Here is a 13892-nt window from a genome sequence, read left to right as displayed (position 1 = left end):
TTTAGAGACCTTTGGCAAGCGAGTTGCCGCACAGGCTGCCAACATATGGCGCATAGCCAACACTCAAGCGCTCCTCGCTCGCTACGATAGAGCACACTAGGATACAATGGAGCAACTACTCCAACATCTCCCTGACCAGTTCAAAGAAGGTGCAGAAATTCTTATCAGAGAGGGACAGCTACTCACAAATGCTTCCATCAAGTGTGCACTAGATGCCGCGGACACGGCGGCCAGGGCCATAAACACAAGCGTCATGCTGCGACGACATGCCTGGTTGCGAATCTCCGGGTTCAAACCTGAGGTGCAAAATTATATACTGAACCAACCTGTCAACCCCGACTATTTATTCGGGCCGGAGGTTGACACGGCCCTTGAGAAAATAAAGAAGGACACAGACACTGCAAAGTCCATGGGGGCTCTCCAGACTCAGTCCTTTCGGAGCAGCTCCTTTCGTCGCCCCGGAAATAGGGGAGCAGGTAGAGGGCAGGGGTCACAGCAGACATACAGCAAAGGCAATACCCAAACCACCTACGATAAAAACACCCGGGGTGGATATCGTGGCTCCAGTACAAAGGGCAGAGGACGCGGCTACGGCAACACCAGGTCCTCCCCCAAGAACAAGCAGTGACGCCCTCTCCCGACCACATAACACCTGTCGGGGGAAGGCTACAAAGGTTCCTGTCCACGTGGAACTCCATCACCACGGACAGGTGGGTCAAAGATATTGTCAAATACGGTTACTGTCTAGAACTAACCTCCACTCCACCCACAATACCTCCAAAAAACCGTCCTATGTCCTCAGAGCACTTAACGCTCTTACAGCAGGAGGTGCACAGTATGCTTCTAAAAGGCGCAATAGAGGTCGTACCCGTCCAAGAGCAAGGTACGGGGGTGTACTCCCTGTACTTTTTAATACCGAAAAAGGACGGGTCACTCAGACCTATATTAGACCTGAGACCCCTAAACAGATACATTCTTTCCGAGCATTTTCACATGCTCACTCTACAGCAAGTCCTCCCGCTGCTCAAGCAGGCAGACTTTCTGGCCACACTGGACCTCAAGGATGCGCATTTCCACATACCCATTCACCCATCACACAAAAAATACCTCAGGTTCACTGTTCAAGGGCAGCACTACCAGTTCAGAGTCCTTCCCTTCGGCGTGACAACGGCACCAAGGGTGTTTACAAAGTGCCTAGCTACTGTGGCGGCACATCTACGGAGACAGCACATACACGTCTACCCTTACCTGGACGACTGGCTCGTTCAAGCAAAGTCAGCCCAGCAATGTGCCAGCCACATGTCCCGCACCATTCACCTCCTTCACAGTCTGGGGTTCTCACTAAATTACCCAAAATCCCATCTACAGCCCGCACACGTACAACAGTACCTAGGTGCGACTATAGACACTCTGGCGGCCACAGCTCAGCCAAATTTGGTGAGAATCAACAGCATGCAAATGCTGATTTCAAAGTTCAAACCTCAACACTCCCTTCCGGCGCGAGTGTTCATGCAGTTGATAGGCATGATGGCCTCCTGCATCTTCATAGTCCCACACGCGAGACTACATATGCGCCCGCTTCAGGAGTGCTTGGCACGTCAGTGAAATCAGGCTCAAGGACAATTGAAAGACCTAGTGTTGGTGAGCGGTCGGGCATACAACTCTCTGCATTGGTGGAATCCACAAAACCTTTGCAAGGGTCGACCGTTCCAGGAGCCTGTTCCACAAATAGTACTGACAGCGGGCGCGTCTCTCCAGGGATGGGGAGCTCATGTACTCCACTACACAGTGCTGGAACTGATGGCAATCTTCCTAGCCATGAAGGCATTCAAAGTACATCTGTGCAACAAGGTCGTGTTGATCCGGACGGACAACATGACCGCAATGTACTACATACAGAAGCAGGGAGGGACGCACTCTCCACAGTTGTCTCATCTGGCTCAGAGCATGTGGAAGTGGGCCATTCCGAGGAACATGTTCCTCATGGCGGAACACCTCCCCGGCAAGGACAACCAAATGGCGGATCTGCTCAGCAGACACAGCCACCAGATGCACGAGTGGGAGTTACACCCATCAGTACTCCAGCCGTACTTCCAGCAGTGGGGTCATCCAGAGATAGACCTGTTCGCCACAAGCGAAAACGCAAAATGCCAAAGCTTTGCCGCCAGGTTCCCACATCCGCAGTCGCAGGGCAATGCAATAGGGATGAACTGGTCCGGCAGATTTGCGTACGCTTTTCCCCCAGCACCGTTGATACCGCTGGTGGCTCGCAAACTCAGACAACACTCCCTGACACTCGTCCTAGTTGCTCCTACGTGGGCACGCCAGCCATGGTACACCACCTTCCTCGAACTTTCCGTGGTGCCGCATCAAAGGCTGCGGATCAACACCCGCGCATTTGACGCAGAACCATGGAGAGATTCAGCACCCAGATCCGCAACAGCTGAACCTGGCGATCTGGCTCCTGAAGTCCTAGAGTTTGGCTACCTCAACCTGCCACCTGACTGTATGGACATCATCAAGGAGGCCAGAAGACCCACTACAAGAGCTTGCTATGCAGCCAAATGGAAAAGGTTTGTTATTTACTGCGGTAATAATGACATTAACCCGCTGGACGCATCCATCCAAAACATCATTTGTTACCTCCTACACCTATACCGATGCAATCTAGCGTACACCTCTATACGTGTCCATTTGACCGCAATATCAGCCTATCTACAAACCAGGCAGCACCTCTCTATTCAGAGTGCCTGCCATCAAAGCATTCTTGGAAGGACTCAAACGAGTTATTCCACCAAGCCACCCACCAGCTCCAATGTGGAACCTCAACCTGGTCCTCACACGCCTGATGGGTCCACCCTTTGAACCTCTCCACTCATGCGAGATTCAATTCCTCACCTGGAAAGTAGCCTTCCTGGTAGCGATCACTTCTTTAAGAAGAGTTAGTGAACTCCAGGCACTAACGGTTCAAGAGCCATTTATACAGGTTCATGCCAACAGGGTCGTACTACGTACCAACCCCAAATTCATGCCCAAGGTAATATCGCAGTTCCACATGAATCAAACTATTGAACTGCCCGTTTTCTTCCAAAACCCACAAACTGTCGCGGAAAGGGCACTCCACACACTAGATGTCAAAAGGGCCCTCATGTATTACATCGACAGGACCAAACCCTTTAGGAAGACAAAACAACTGTTCGTTGCCTTTGCCCCACACCACAAAGGTAACGCCATCTCCAAAGCAGGGATAGCCAGATGGATAGTTAAGTGTATCCAAATTTGTTATCAAAAGGCAAAACGCACATTAACTATTCCCCCACGAGCCCACTCAACACGTAAGTTAGGGGCCTCCATGGCTTTTCTAGGAAATATTCCCCTGCATGATATATGTAGAGCAGCCACCTGGTCCACTACACACACATTTACCAAACACTATTGTGTAGATGTGCAATCAAAACAGCAGGCAGCTGTAGGACCGGCTGTTCTCAAAACCCTTTTTCAGACCGCTGCAGCTGGCACTGGTAGCCGCCGCTAATAGAGGGCACTGCTATACATTCTATGCACAGATATGAATTCAGCACCCCACATGCCTCGAACTGAATATGCTACTTACCAGTATGCATCTGTTCTTGGCATGTAGGGCTGCTGACATTCATATCGCCCTCCTCCCCGGCGCCTGTAGCAGCTGCAGCTCTCAGAATTACTGTAAGCATGGTCATCACTTTCTGTATCTACTCCATCACTGCCACAATGGCGAAAAACAATCTGAGGATGGAGAGGATGCCCATGCGCACTGTAGTCCAGGGGAGGAGTCACCTATCCAAGGATACTTCGAAGACTCTTCCAGGACAACAACATGCAAACATCCGGACCCAACACTAGGCGGCGATCTATGCACAGATATGAATGTCAGCAGCCCACATGCCTCGAACACATTAGTTAGTTAGATTCCTCACCTTAGAATATCCCCAGGCGTCAGACTGGATCCGGAAGATTTTTCGTCAGCAATACCCCCTTGCGCGTCGCTAGGCGTCGTCTGCGGCTCCGCGTCAGTCGTCGGCGTCATGCCCCCGGAATGACGTAGTCGGAGTACTTGGACGCCGCCCTCGCGCGCTGTCAGTTCTTGTTTCTAGCGTTCCGCGCCAGGAACGTAGAGCCATGCAAGATACTGACACTGGTGCCAAAAAATTCTAGGGCCAACAGACAACACACAACACAGGAGCTGCACCACCAGCAGCACTGGGGCAGATGGGTGCAGGGTGCTTCGAAGACTCTTCCAGGACAACAACGTGCAAACATCCGGACCCAACACTAGGCGGCGATCTATGCACAGATATGAATGTCAGCAGCCCTACATGCCAAGAACAGATGCATACTGGTAAGTAGCATATTCATTCTTACAGATACATCGTTACCGAAGGTAAGTAACTTGTTCTTTAGACTGTTTCTAAAGCATATACAAATCTGTAACGATTGCAGCTTCAATCACAACTGCATTTTCTTGAACAGTCTTGCATTTGAGAATATATTTTACTTGCCTGTGACAAGTCCTCCTTGGTTCAGAAATAAAACCCAAGTATACCTTTTTTATACTTGCCTAATTGGTTCGGATTCGGTGTGTGTGTGTAAATCAGTCCTTGATTGAGTGAATACAATAAATGCGTAACACACCCTCTGAATAAGCCGAACTGCTCGTCCACGCTACCACAAAGAAAGCTGTTCGTACTTACCTAATTTAGTCTCGGCTATACCTCTGGGGATGCCGTGGACTCTGTGCACACTACCTCATTTTTTAATAGTATATACAGAGCCTGCTTCCTACTGTGTGCATGCACACGTGTGAGTGAAATGGTGTGTTTATTCTTGTGACACCATGTTTATTCCTTTTATATGTATGTGCATGGCTTTCTGCGGTTGCCGGGCACTTGTGCCTGCATGTTTGTCCACTTATGTGTATTTGAATGCCTGTGCTCTTCCCTTTCTGTGACTGTGTTCCTGTACCATTTATTCCCATATTTTTTAACTTTTGCACAGAGGAAGAAAAGGCCGAGAATGAGGCGTTTGGCCAAGACCTGGTCGCTGGTCGGCTGGAGGAGGAAGTGGTGAGTGGTACCTGCAAGCAGTACAGGATGGGTATAAGCTGAATGCGAAACCATGACTCGTGTGCATTTGATGTAAGTGAATACATGTAAAGCACAACCAGCCAAAGTGATGGTTTGGAGAGTAGGCTCCTGAATTGATATGTCGTACCTCTCGTGTTTGCATGCTAGTGCCGTTACAGACTGCAGCTCCCGAGTCCTTTTTTTCTGAACTTTAAAATAGTAGGGTACAGCACAGTCTCGTAACGGTTCAAGGAGCTATGAAATACTATCTTAGCTGCTAAAATGAGCCGCAACTATAAGTTTGGACATTGTGACTTTCAAACAAGATGTTGAAGCTCTGGAAAGGTTTGAAATATAGGAGCTATCGCACTCCTGTTCCACCCCCCATACACAGTCCTTCACCCCGGGATCGGTTGAACTATCACTCTGCTAGCTGCTTTGAACCTCCAGAGTTTCGAGGTTCTGTGACGGACCACACCCTTGTTTTCCACTTTGCAGTTTCCTCCAAGCCCAGCACATGTAACAGCTTCTGAACTCATTATTTTCAATTGAGCAGTTTACCCTTCATTTTATTCTACAAGCCTTTCTTTTGTACTAAATTAGAGATACTAATATGTAAATGCTGAAATTGTAGTTAACTTCTTTGAGCTTGCACATATTTTACCATGTACTGTTGATATTTTAACTAGTATGACCATTTCTTCTCCAGAGGCATCATATCACAACTAAAATGGCTCCAGTTTGCTCTTTGAGGAAGGAGCAAATTATTTCAGGCGCTAGTTAAGCAAACTATACTTGCGCTGGTACACCAAAAGCATTGTGTGTGGTTGATGAACCTCTTTGCGTTCTACTTGATTATATTTTCTTCTTTTACAGATAGAGCAGAAGGGAAAACTGCAGAGACTTCTCGCCAAAGATGTAAGCACAATGAGTTTGTTAGCTTGATTTGAAGTATTGCACAGGAGAATTAATTTTTTTATGTATATGTGTAATATGTTTGTACATGTATTGTACAGATTCAGTTGTATTTATATGAAATGTTTTTTTCAAAATAAACGCAAGACATATAAAACATGTTCGGTACAAATTCACGGTTTTATAGTGCATACCAAAATGGCAAAAAGGGGTCAAAAAGTGTTTGAGGGGCAAGACTGCAAGGGATTAGGAAGGAGCCTTGTCTTTTGAGTGGTCTTACCAAAAACTATTATTTCACCAGATAGCACATTCATGCCTTGTTTTAGCGAGCCTTGGTCTTTTGGTTTTATATGAGGGGAGAAAGGGATGGGGCAAAGTTAGTGGAGTACAAATACTGATGACAGTAATCCGGGCTTGACCTATTTAAAAATCATGCTGTAATGTACACGAATAGTCTTCTGAGGTAGCAGACTGCTCTCCTCGCCCTATCACCTTCAGCATTTCTAGAATTCCTTTTCTCATCGAGATTCTCCCTGACAAATGCATTTTTCTGTGGAAAGGGATGGAGGGGGGGGGGGGGGGGGGGGGATGCGGCATCTTTTATGCAAGGCACTTGGGCTTTTGAAAAAACTAAGACCGTGAGATTCGAAGTGTAGCCCTTCACAGGGTGCCGAAGGTTTGACCCAAGTACTTCTGTAATCTAGTTTTGGTTTAGCTTTCAAAGCTTAGTACTTTGCCTTACATTGCCTAGTCGATCCATTATTTATTGGGTAGTAGAAAGATCACCAGATCTGGGCCTTATGATTAGTGAGAACGAAAGTTGTAGAGCTCACCTTTTCAGTGAGACACAATAGAATACAAAATATTTAATTCACATTAGAAGTCCAATATGTTTGCCAAAGTGAGCAGGACAAATTCGCACCAAATAAAGGACATATTCATACAAGCAATTTGCAAGCTGATCGAAGTTGTCTAAAGTCATACAAGATCAGTCAATTTTCAATTTCATATTGTTGATCAAAACCTAAATTAAACCCAGATAGCTTTTGATCTGCATGTACTTCTAGTTCCTGGAGCCAGGCACTTTATAAGTTGGTCTGCGGTATACCATTGGCATAAAACTTTTGTTTTCTTTTTGGTAGCAGGAGCTCCCTTACTTGGATTTTTATGATTGACACGTACGTAAAGTCTAAATTAGGGAATACTACTGGCCATCTACGAAAACATCATCCCGAATTCCTATCAATATACTAACAAGCATAGCTAGGCCAGTGCAACTTGGTTTTCACTCTGCAGAAACTTTCTTGCCTCCAATGGGTTGTGGGGACTGGGCATGTTCATCTAGAGCTACTTTGAGCCTCTGGTGTGAGACGAATGTACCAGATGTCTCAGCAAGTAGACCTTTTCAAGACAACCACAAAGGATTCCGATGAAAGAGATGCTGTGGTCCATTTTACAATACTTAGTCTACCCTGAAATCTACTTGTGTACAAATGCAAGCCACAAAATCTACCCATTCTACATGCTCAAGCGCTATGAATGAACTGTATCCAAGAGCAAAGCCCGTTTAAGCTATCCTAGAAAGTTCCTTGGGTCTTTCCACCCATAGCTTTGATAACAAAGGTTCTCAACCAATTTAAGGCATCTACTGTCAAAGTGATTTTGAATGACCATAGCAGTTGTATTTTTATTTTTCGGGTCTCAGAAGTCTGAGATGCCAGACAAGAAACTGCCCATCACGATGGATCTTCTCCCCACAGAACAAGGAAAGCTGTTCCATCTCAGTTTACAGGCAATGAGCTTGAAAGCCAGACTTCTGCTGCCTAAGGTGACCAAGGACCCACCTACCAGGGTATCTTATGCTTCCACATTAAAAAGGTTCTGCATCCGGTGTTTCAAGAGATCTATTAACCTCAATGCTTGCTAGGACAAGCAGTATTGACTTATTTCTCCTACCTAGTAAAATATGGCCTGCAGACATTAGGGTACACCTTACTGTGATTATCAGTAAGTGCTCAGACTTTTTTCTACCATACCAGTCATTAGTTATTTCCTGGAAAGTTCATTAAAAAATAAAATAAACTACTTCCCTCCTTGTAAAGATCTCTGCCTTGTGGGAGCTTTACTGTAGTTATTTCCATGACTTCAAATAGAACCCATAGAGAAGCTGCCTTTATTGGCTGTTACCTTTGCTGATGGCGTAAGCAAGAGACTGGTTTTCAGGTCACAACGCCCCTTCACATTCTCTGCACGAAAATGGTGCTCAAGAGACCCCCATCTCTTTCTTCCTAAAAGAGGTCCCTATGTCCAAGAAAACCGGTACACGTATTTTCCTGCTTAAACCCCCCCCCCCCAACCCACCAGGTGATAACGATAGCTGGTTTTTAATTACCGCTCTAGCACACCTGTAGCTTCTAAATAATTCAAAGTTAGATGTGTTGTATGGTGTACCATACTATGCTATCAAACGAGCTAAGCGTTAAACTGTCACTACAGGCTTACTAAGAAATGCTCCCATTTCCCCCAATGCAACACAGCCACCTTTACTAGCTACTGTTGTCTAGAATCAGACTCGAGAGAATATCCAGGCCTTTTCCGTTATCTGTTTGGCTTAATGACTGTGATCCTACATCAAATGGTCCCTAGTTTGCAGCTGATTCCTTTGATAGAGATGCAATTGCAAATCTAATTGTGGTCATCTTTATCAGTAAATATCAAGTCATGGAGAAAGGAAAACTTTAAAGTATTTTTAGTTATCCATCATGGAAATGTTTATTGAAGTCATAACACTTCATCATGCCTGGCGGCGACAATGAGATTTATATTGAAATAGATCCTTTTAAATAAGGAATAAAGTACTGTTTATCAGCACTGATTTCACACAGAATGTTTATTATTGAGCTTAACTACTGCAAATAAAATTTTAACGCATCATGTCAGTGTGAGAAAGTGCCATCTTTCTTGCATGGTATGCCCCCACTTTTTGCTGACTTGCTGAATGTACTTTGAGTGTGCCCTGGACTCCTGCCAATTAGGTGCCCAGGGCCTATGTTCCTAACCTAAAACCCAAATTGGCAAACCCTGGCCACATGTCAGCCCCTGGTAAATGGAACCCTAGCTACCCTGGGCCTTGTGACCAGGGAAGGCCTCTAAGGGCTGCAGCACTTACTGTGCCACCCTTGGAGGCCCTGTACCCTAACACGAACTTACTGCCCTTGCAGGCTGAGTGTCTGGGTACAAGACAAAACCGAGTCGACATGGCACACATCCCTGTGTGCCATGCCCACAACCTACACTGCCCTGGCATACATCAGCCACCCCTCTAGCTGGGTGCCCTATGCCAGTGGTGTGGGCACAGGAGCATGAGCCCTGTGCCCCTACAGTACCCAGGTCCATTCCTGGGCGCTCTAAGTGCAGTGCTGCCATTTAAGAGTATATGGTGCTGGGAGCTCGTCAAACACGAACTCCACAGCACCATGATGGCTACACTGAAGACTGAAGTTTGGCATCAAACTTCTCAGGACATTAAACCAACCCGCACTGATGCCAGTGTGGGATGTAATGTACAATGCACTACAGAGGGCTTCTTAGAGATGCACCCTGAAACCTTATCTACAATCCACGTCTTGTCTGAGAGGCTGCCTAGGCTGCCACACAGCGGACCTGTTGCTGGACACCTGGGTGGAGAGCCCCCGCTCTCCTAGGCCTGCAACAATGCACATCCTGGGCGAGGTGCAAGGTCTCCCCCAGGATGGGCAGGGGGAAGCTTCAAAGGCCTTTGTGAGCTTCTCCAGGCTACTTGCTGTACTCAGCAACTGGCCCCCACCGGTTCTGACCCCCCCACTCTGGCGGGAAGGCAGGCAGGAAACTCCAAGTAAGGACAGGGGATGTGCCAGCCCTGCCAACCCCACCCCTCGGGTGGGGGAGGCGAGGTGAAGCACATCTCCGGGCCCTCGCCATCTTGAAGATGGGGAGCCCTACCCTATCAGGACTAGGCCACTGCCCCCCTCCCACAGGAGAGTGGCAGTATAGGGGGTGTACCCACCCCAGGACAGGGACCCAGTGGTCCCTGCCTACCTGTAACGCCCCTAAATTTAGTATTTAGGGGCACCCTGACCCTTCCTTCCTTAGATTCCGAAACAGCAAAGAAGATCAAGAAGAAAGAAGACCTGCCGTGCAGCTGCTAAGAAGAGTAAGACACCAACTGCTATGGCCCCAGCCCTACCGGCCTGTCGACCCTTGAACCTGCTCCTGCTAAATCCCCGCACCTCCTGTGGCCAGCAACCTCACAAACCCCGGAGGACCTGGCTACCTTGGGACTCTGAGCATCTGGGACTCCCACGAGCAGTGGCTCTGCTCAAAGCAAGTACCGAACCCCTGGCATCAGCCAGGAGCCGCAAACCCTGCACACTCTGCACCCGCCAAGCCTGGGCTGTGCTGGACAAAGACCCCGAGGACGTCCCCCCGCGACTGTGACCCCGAATCTGGCACCCAAGGACCCACCTCGATGCTCCTGACGACGCCTGCAGCCTCAGAACCAGGAACCCCCCCCAACCGCCATCAACAGAGGGTAAGATTTCCCGACCCCCAAAAGGCACCCCTGCACTCGGCGCCCTGTGGCCCCCTGTGCCTGACTCCTGGGTACCTACCTATCCTCCAACTACCCAACTTACCTCTCGAAGTGGTGGGCACACCTGAAGAATCTTCGTCCCCGAGCTTGCAGCCTTTGTTCGTCCCTGAGCTTTCCCATTGCAATCGATTGAGCGCCCGAAGACTCAAAAGCACCCTGCACCCAGCCGCCCGAGTGGCCCTGGCAGTGCAACTTCTACTCCTACCTACTTCCCCATTTGCCCTGAGCAAGTGACCAGGAGCCCAGCTCTCACGGCCACGTGGCCTGCTAGTCAGCAGCCACCAACCAAGGCCTCCCTGCCTCCCGTAGGATAACATTGGGCCTAACTCAGTCTGCACCCTGCTGCCCCTGTGCTGCTTAGTGTGTAACAACTGTACTTACCTGACCCTGGGAGACCCCTGAGTCTGTGCCCAGAACCTTAACTCTGCCAGTCGAGTACTTACCCAAAAGACGATAACTCACTCTTCTTCCATAGGTTAACATTGACTGGCTTCTTCTGAAATTTCTTGTAAGTGTGGAGTTTCTAAACTTTAAAATATTCACTTAAAATCAATCGAGTAACGAAAATGGAAATACTCACCTGCTATTAGAGATCCCAGTGCTGGATCTTGGTGCCCAGCACTGACCCTGAAAAGTACTCCTAACCGTACTTACCCCTAACTCAATTTTCTCCCATAGGAAACAATAGACTGTTTCTGTGAAAATTTCTTCTAAAGTGTCGATTTTTGCAAACTACAAATATTCTTTAAAAATCGTACCAACTGTGAAAACGTAATTACTTACCTGTTTTAGATAGATGTCCCAGTACTGAGCCTAGGAGCCCAGCGCTGGATTACAAAAGTAACGAGAACATACTTTACCCGTAACTCAAATTTTCTTCCATAGGAAACCATTGACTGTTCTGTGAAATTTAAGTGTCGATTTTGCAAACATATAAATATTCCTTAAATATCGCCTGTATAACTTAAACGCAGTTTCTCAACTACTTACAGGTGGTACACTAGTGCTGGATCCAGGATCCAACACTGACCTAGAAAAAGTAACCATAACCCCACTTACCTGCTAAGTGAATTTCCTTCCATAGTATAACATTGGTAATTTGATCAGAAAAAGTTTCTAAGTGTTAACTTGTATAATAGCAAAATATTGCTTAAAAATCACAACAGTAACTAAAAAGTATTTACTCACTTGTTTCCGAGAACTGTCCCAGGGCTGAATCTAGGATCCCGTCCTGGAGTTAGATAAGTAATCCAGAAAGTAATCAATTGCATATAACTTAAAATTCCCATTGAGCTCAATGTATTATTTTGTTTGAAATTGTGTTGCCTATTGCAACAAACTGTAACTATTGCATTCCAAGTCAATTGTCATTTGCAAAGTATTTAACTAAAGCATCTCCTTCTGAGAAAGTATATTTTGATACCTCTTGTTTGTTCTAAAATAAAACCATATATTTTTATATACAAACCATTAGCCTAGAGTTCAGTTCTTGAGTGTGTGAGACCATTTGCTGACTGAGTGTGGACAACAAATGCTTTACACTGTCCTCTGATACTGCCTTACTGTTCGACCAAGCTACCACTTTAGAGAGTAAGGTTCTATTTAACTTTAGCCTCTGGGGACTGTGGACCCTATACACACTGTACCTATTTGGGAATAGTATATATAAAGCCACTTTCCTACAGTCAGCGACAGAGATTTAGAGAGTGAAGATGAATCGAGATGATTGAAATGATGCTTATTCCACTGTTAGTTGATTATCACTCAGTGAAAAGCTCTGCAATATTCATTTACTCCATGCAGAATGTAACACTAGATTGTTGACTCTGAACAGCTTCCTGGACCATGTAGTATTATTGCTGGCTATTTAGTACAGTGGCTGTTGCAAAAAATCTTGCAACAGTTTTCTGACAATATGACTAATAAACAATAACTTGCAACTGATCTTGATTCAGAGCACTCCCATGGTCTTCTGTCAATTACTAGTCTTGCCTTATATGTGATCGCAAGAGTTGGTGCTCAGACTAAGTTAGAACCGGAGATTCAAATTTGTATTCGTTTTTCAGTTTAACCTGGATGTATGTGTGTGTTTTTTGTAAAGCAGATTAACATGCCATTTTCAGTTACACTGGCACTATTGAATCACCAGAGTGCTTCTGGATTGTTATGCAGAACCTCTAATTTAGAAACCCTGAAAGGTTACTAGGTGAACTCCAAAGGAATAGAGAATGTTTTGTAAGCATTTCTTGAGGACTCCTTCCCCGACCTGTTTTATTTTCCACGTGAACAAACAGTCTCCGCCAAGCAAAGCACTATAAATGTATCCAATGAAATACTTATGATGGTGGTATTGAAATGTTATGTACAGAACCCTGCAGAATTAGTATAATTCCTGTACTCTGTTCTGTAGACCTCTTAGTCGTTTATTACGCGATAATAAATGGCTACTTTGGGTTGTTTTGCAGTTACAGCCTCCAGACCCAGCAGAGATTAGACTGTTACGAGGTCACCAGTTACCGATCACCTGTTTGGTCATCTCCCCTGATGATCAGCACATTTTTTCTTCTGCAAAAGATTGCTCTATAATTAAATGTAAGTATTTTTTTTAGAATTTAAGGATTTTCTGTAGAGTAGCTCTTCTTAAGGGTAAGTGTTCTTTAGAAATTACAGTGAGAATTAAATCGACAAACAAGAACTTTGGGTACAAGTTAATATATTGGAAGTTCTCTTTTTCAACATGCTTTAGTCATTAATTCAGAAGGAGGTAGGATAGATTAGTTACAGTTTCATTGGCTAGTTTCAATGCCCATTGGAGACTGGAGAAGTGCTTACTAGATTTTGAATTGGGGGATTCCAGTAGGGTTGACTGCTTGTTCTTTGGTCCACATTGTCCTTCCTATCTGGTGCATAGATTCACTAGCTACTGAGATTATTTAGGTGAATGGCTTTCTCTTGCATTCTTGCCCATTAATCTAGGTGGGTCCAGGCTAACCTCACTCATTCGCTGCTTCTTGTCAGGCCTGCCAACAAAGATTAAAAGGCATATATTATCGATGTAGAGTCCACTGCACATCCGTAGTCATCCCAGCTGAGGTCAAAGACCTCAAGAAGGCCTTGTTAATATACCAAAAACATCCACACCCCATTGGATGCCACCACCATAAAGTACAATGCATACTGTTTACCCATATCCTGGTGTTGAGTAGTCCTTCCTTAACTATTTTTTTTTTTTTTAATTCTTTTTA

General features: G+C 46.0%; 1 protein-coding gene across 2 annotated transcripts in view; it reads left to right on the top strand.

Moving 5' to 3' along the window:
- The window catches only part of RRP9 (ribosomal RNA processing 9, U3 small nucleolar RNA binding protein), a 153736-nt gene that overhangs the window by 48054 nt on the left and 91790 nt on the right, over positions 1 to 13892 (top strand). For both annotated transcript variants that reach the window (XM_085625167.1, XM_085625168.1), the window contains exons 4-6: positions 5035 to 5102; positions 5979 to 6020; positions 13113 to 13239. In XM_085625167.1, the coding sequence (XP_085481293.1) occupies positions 5035 to 5102; positions 5979 to 6020; positions 13113 to 13239 (237 nt within the window). The remainder of the gene's footprint in view (positions 1 to 5034; positions 5103 to 5978; positions 6021 to 13112; positions 13240 to 13892) is intronic.

The sequence above is a fragment of the Triturus cristatus genome, chromosome 9 (genome assembly GCF_964204655.1).
Source record: "Triturus cristatus chromosome 9, aTriCri1.1, whole genome shotgun sequence".
NCBI lineage: Eukaryota > Metazoa > Chordata > Amphibia > Caudata > Salamandridae > Triturus > Triturus cristatus.
Note: the sequence above shows the minus strand (reverse complement) of the source record. Positions and strands in the feature narration are given on the sequence as shown.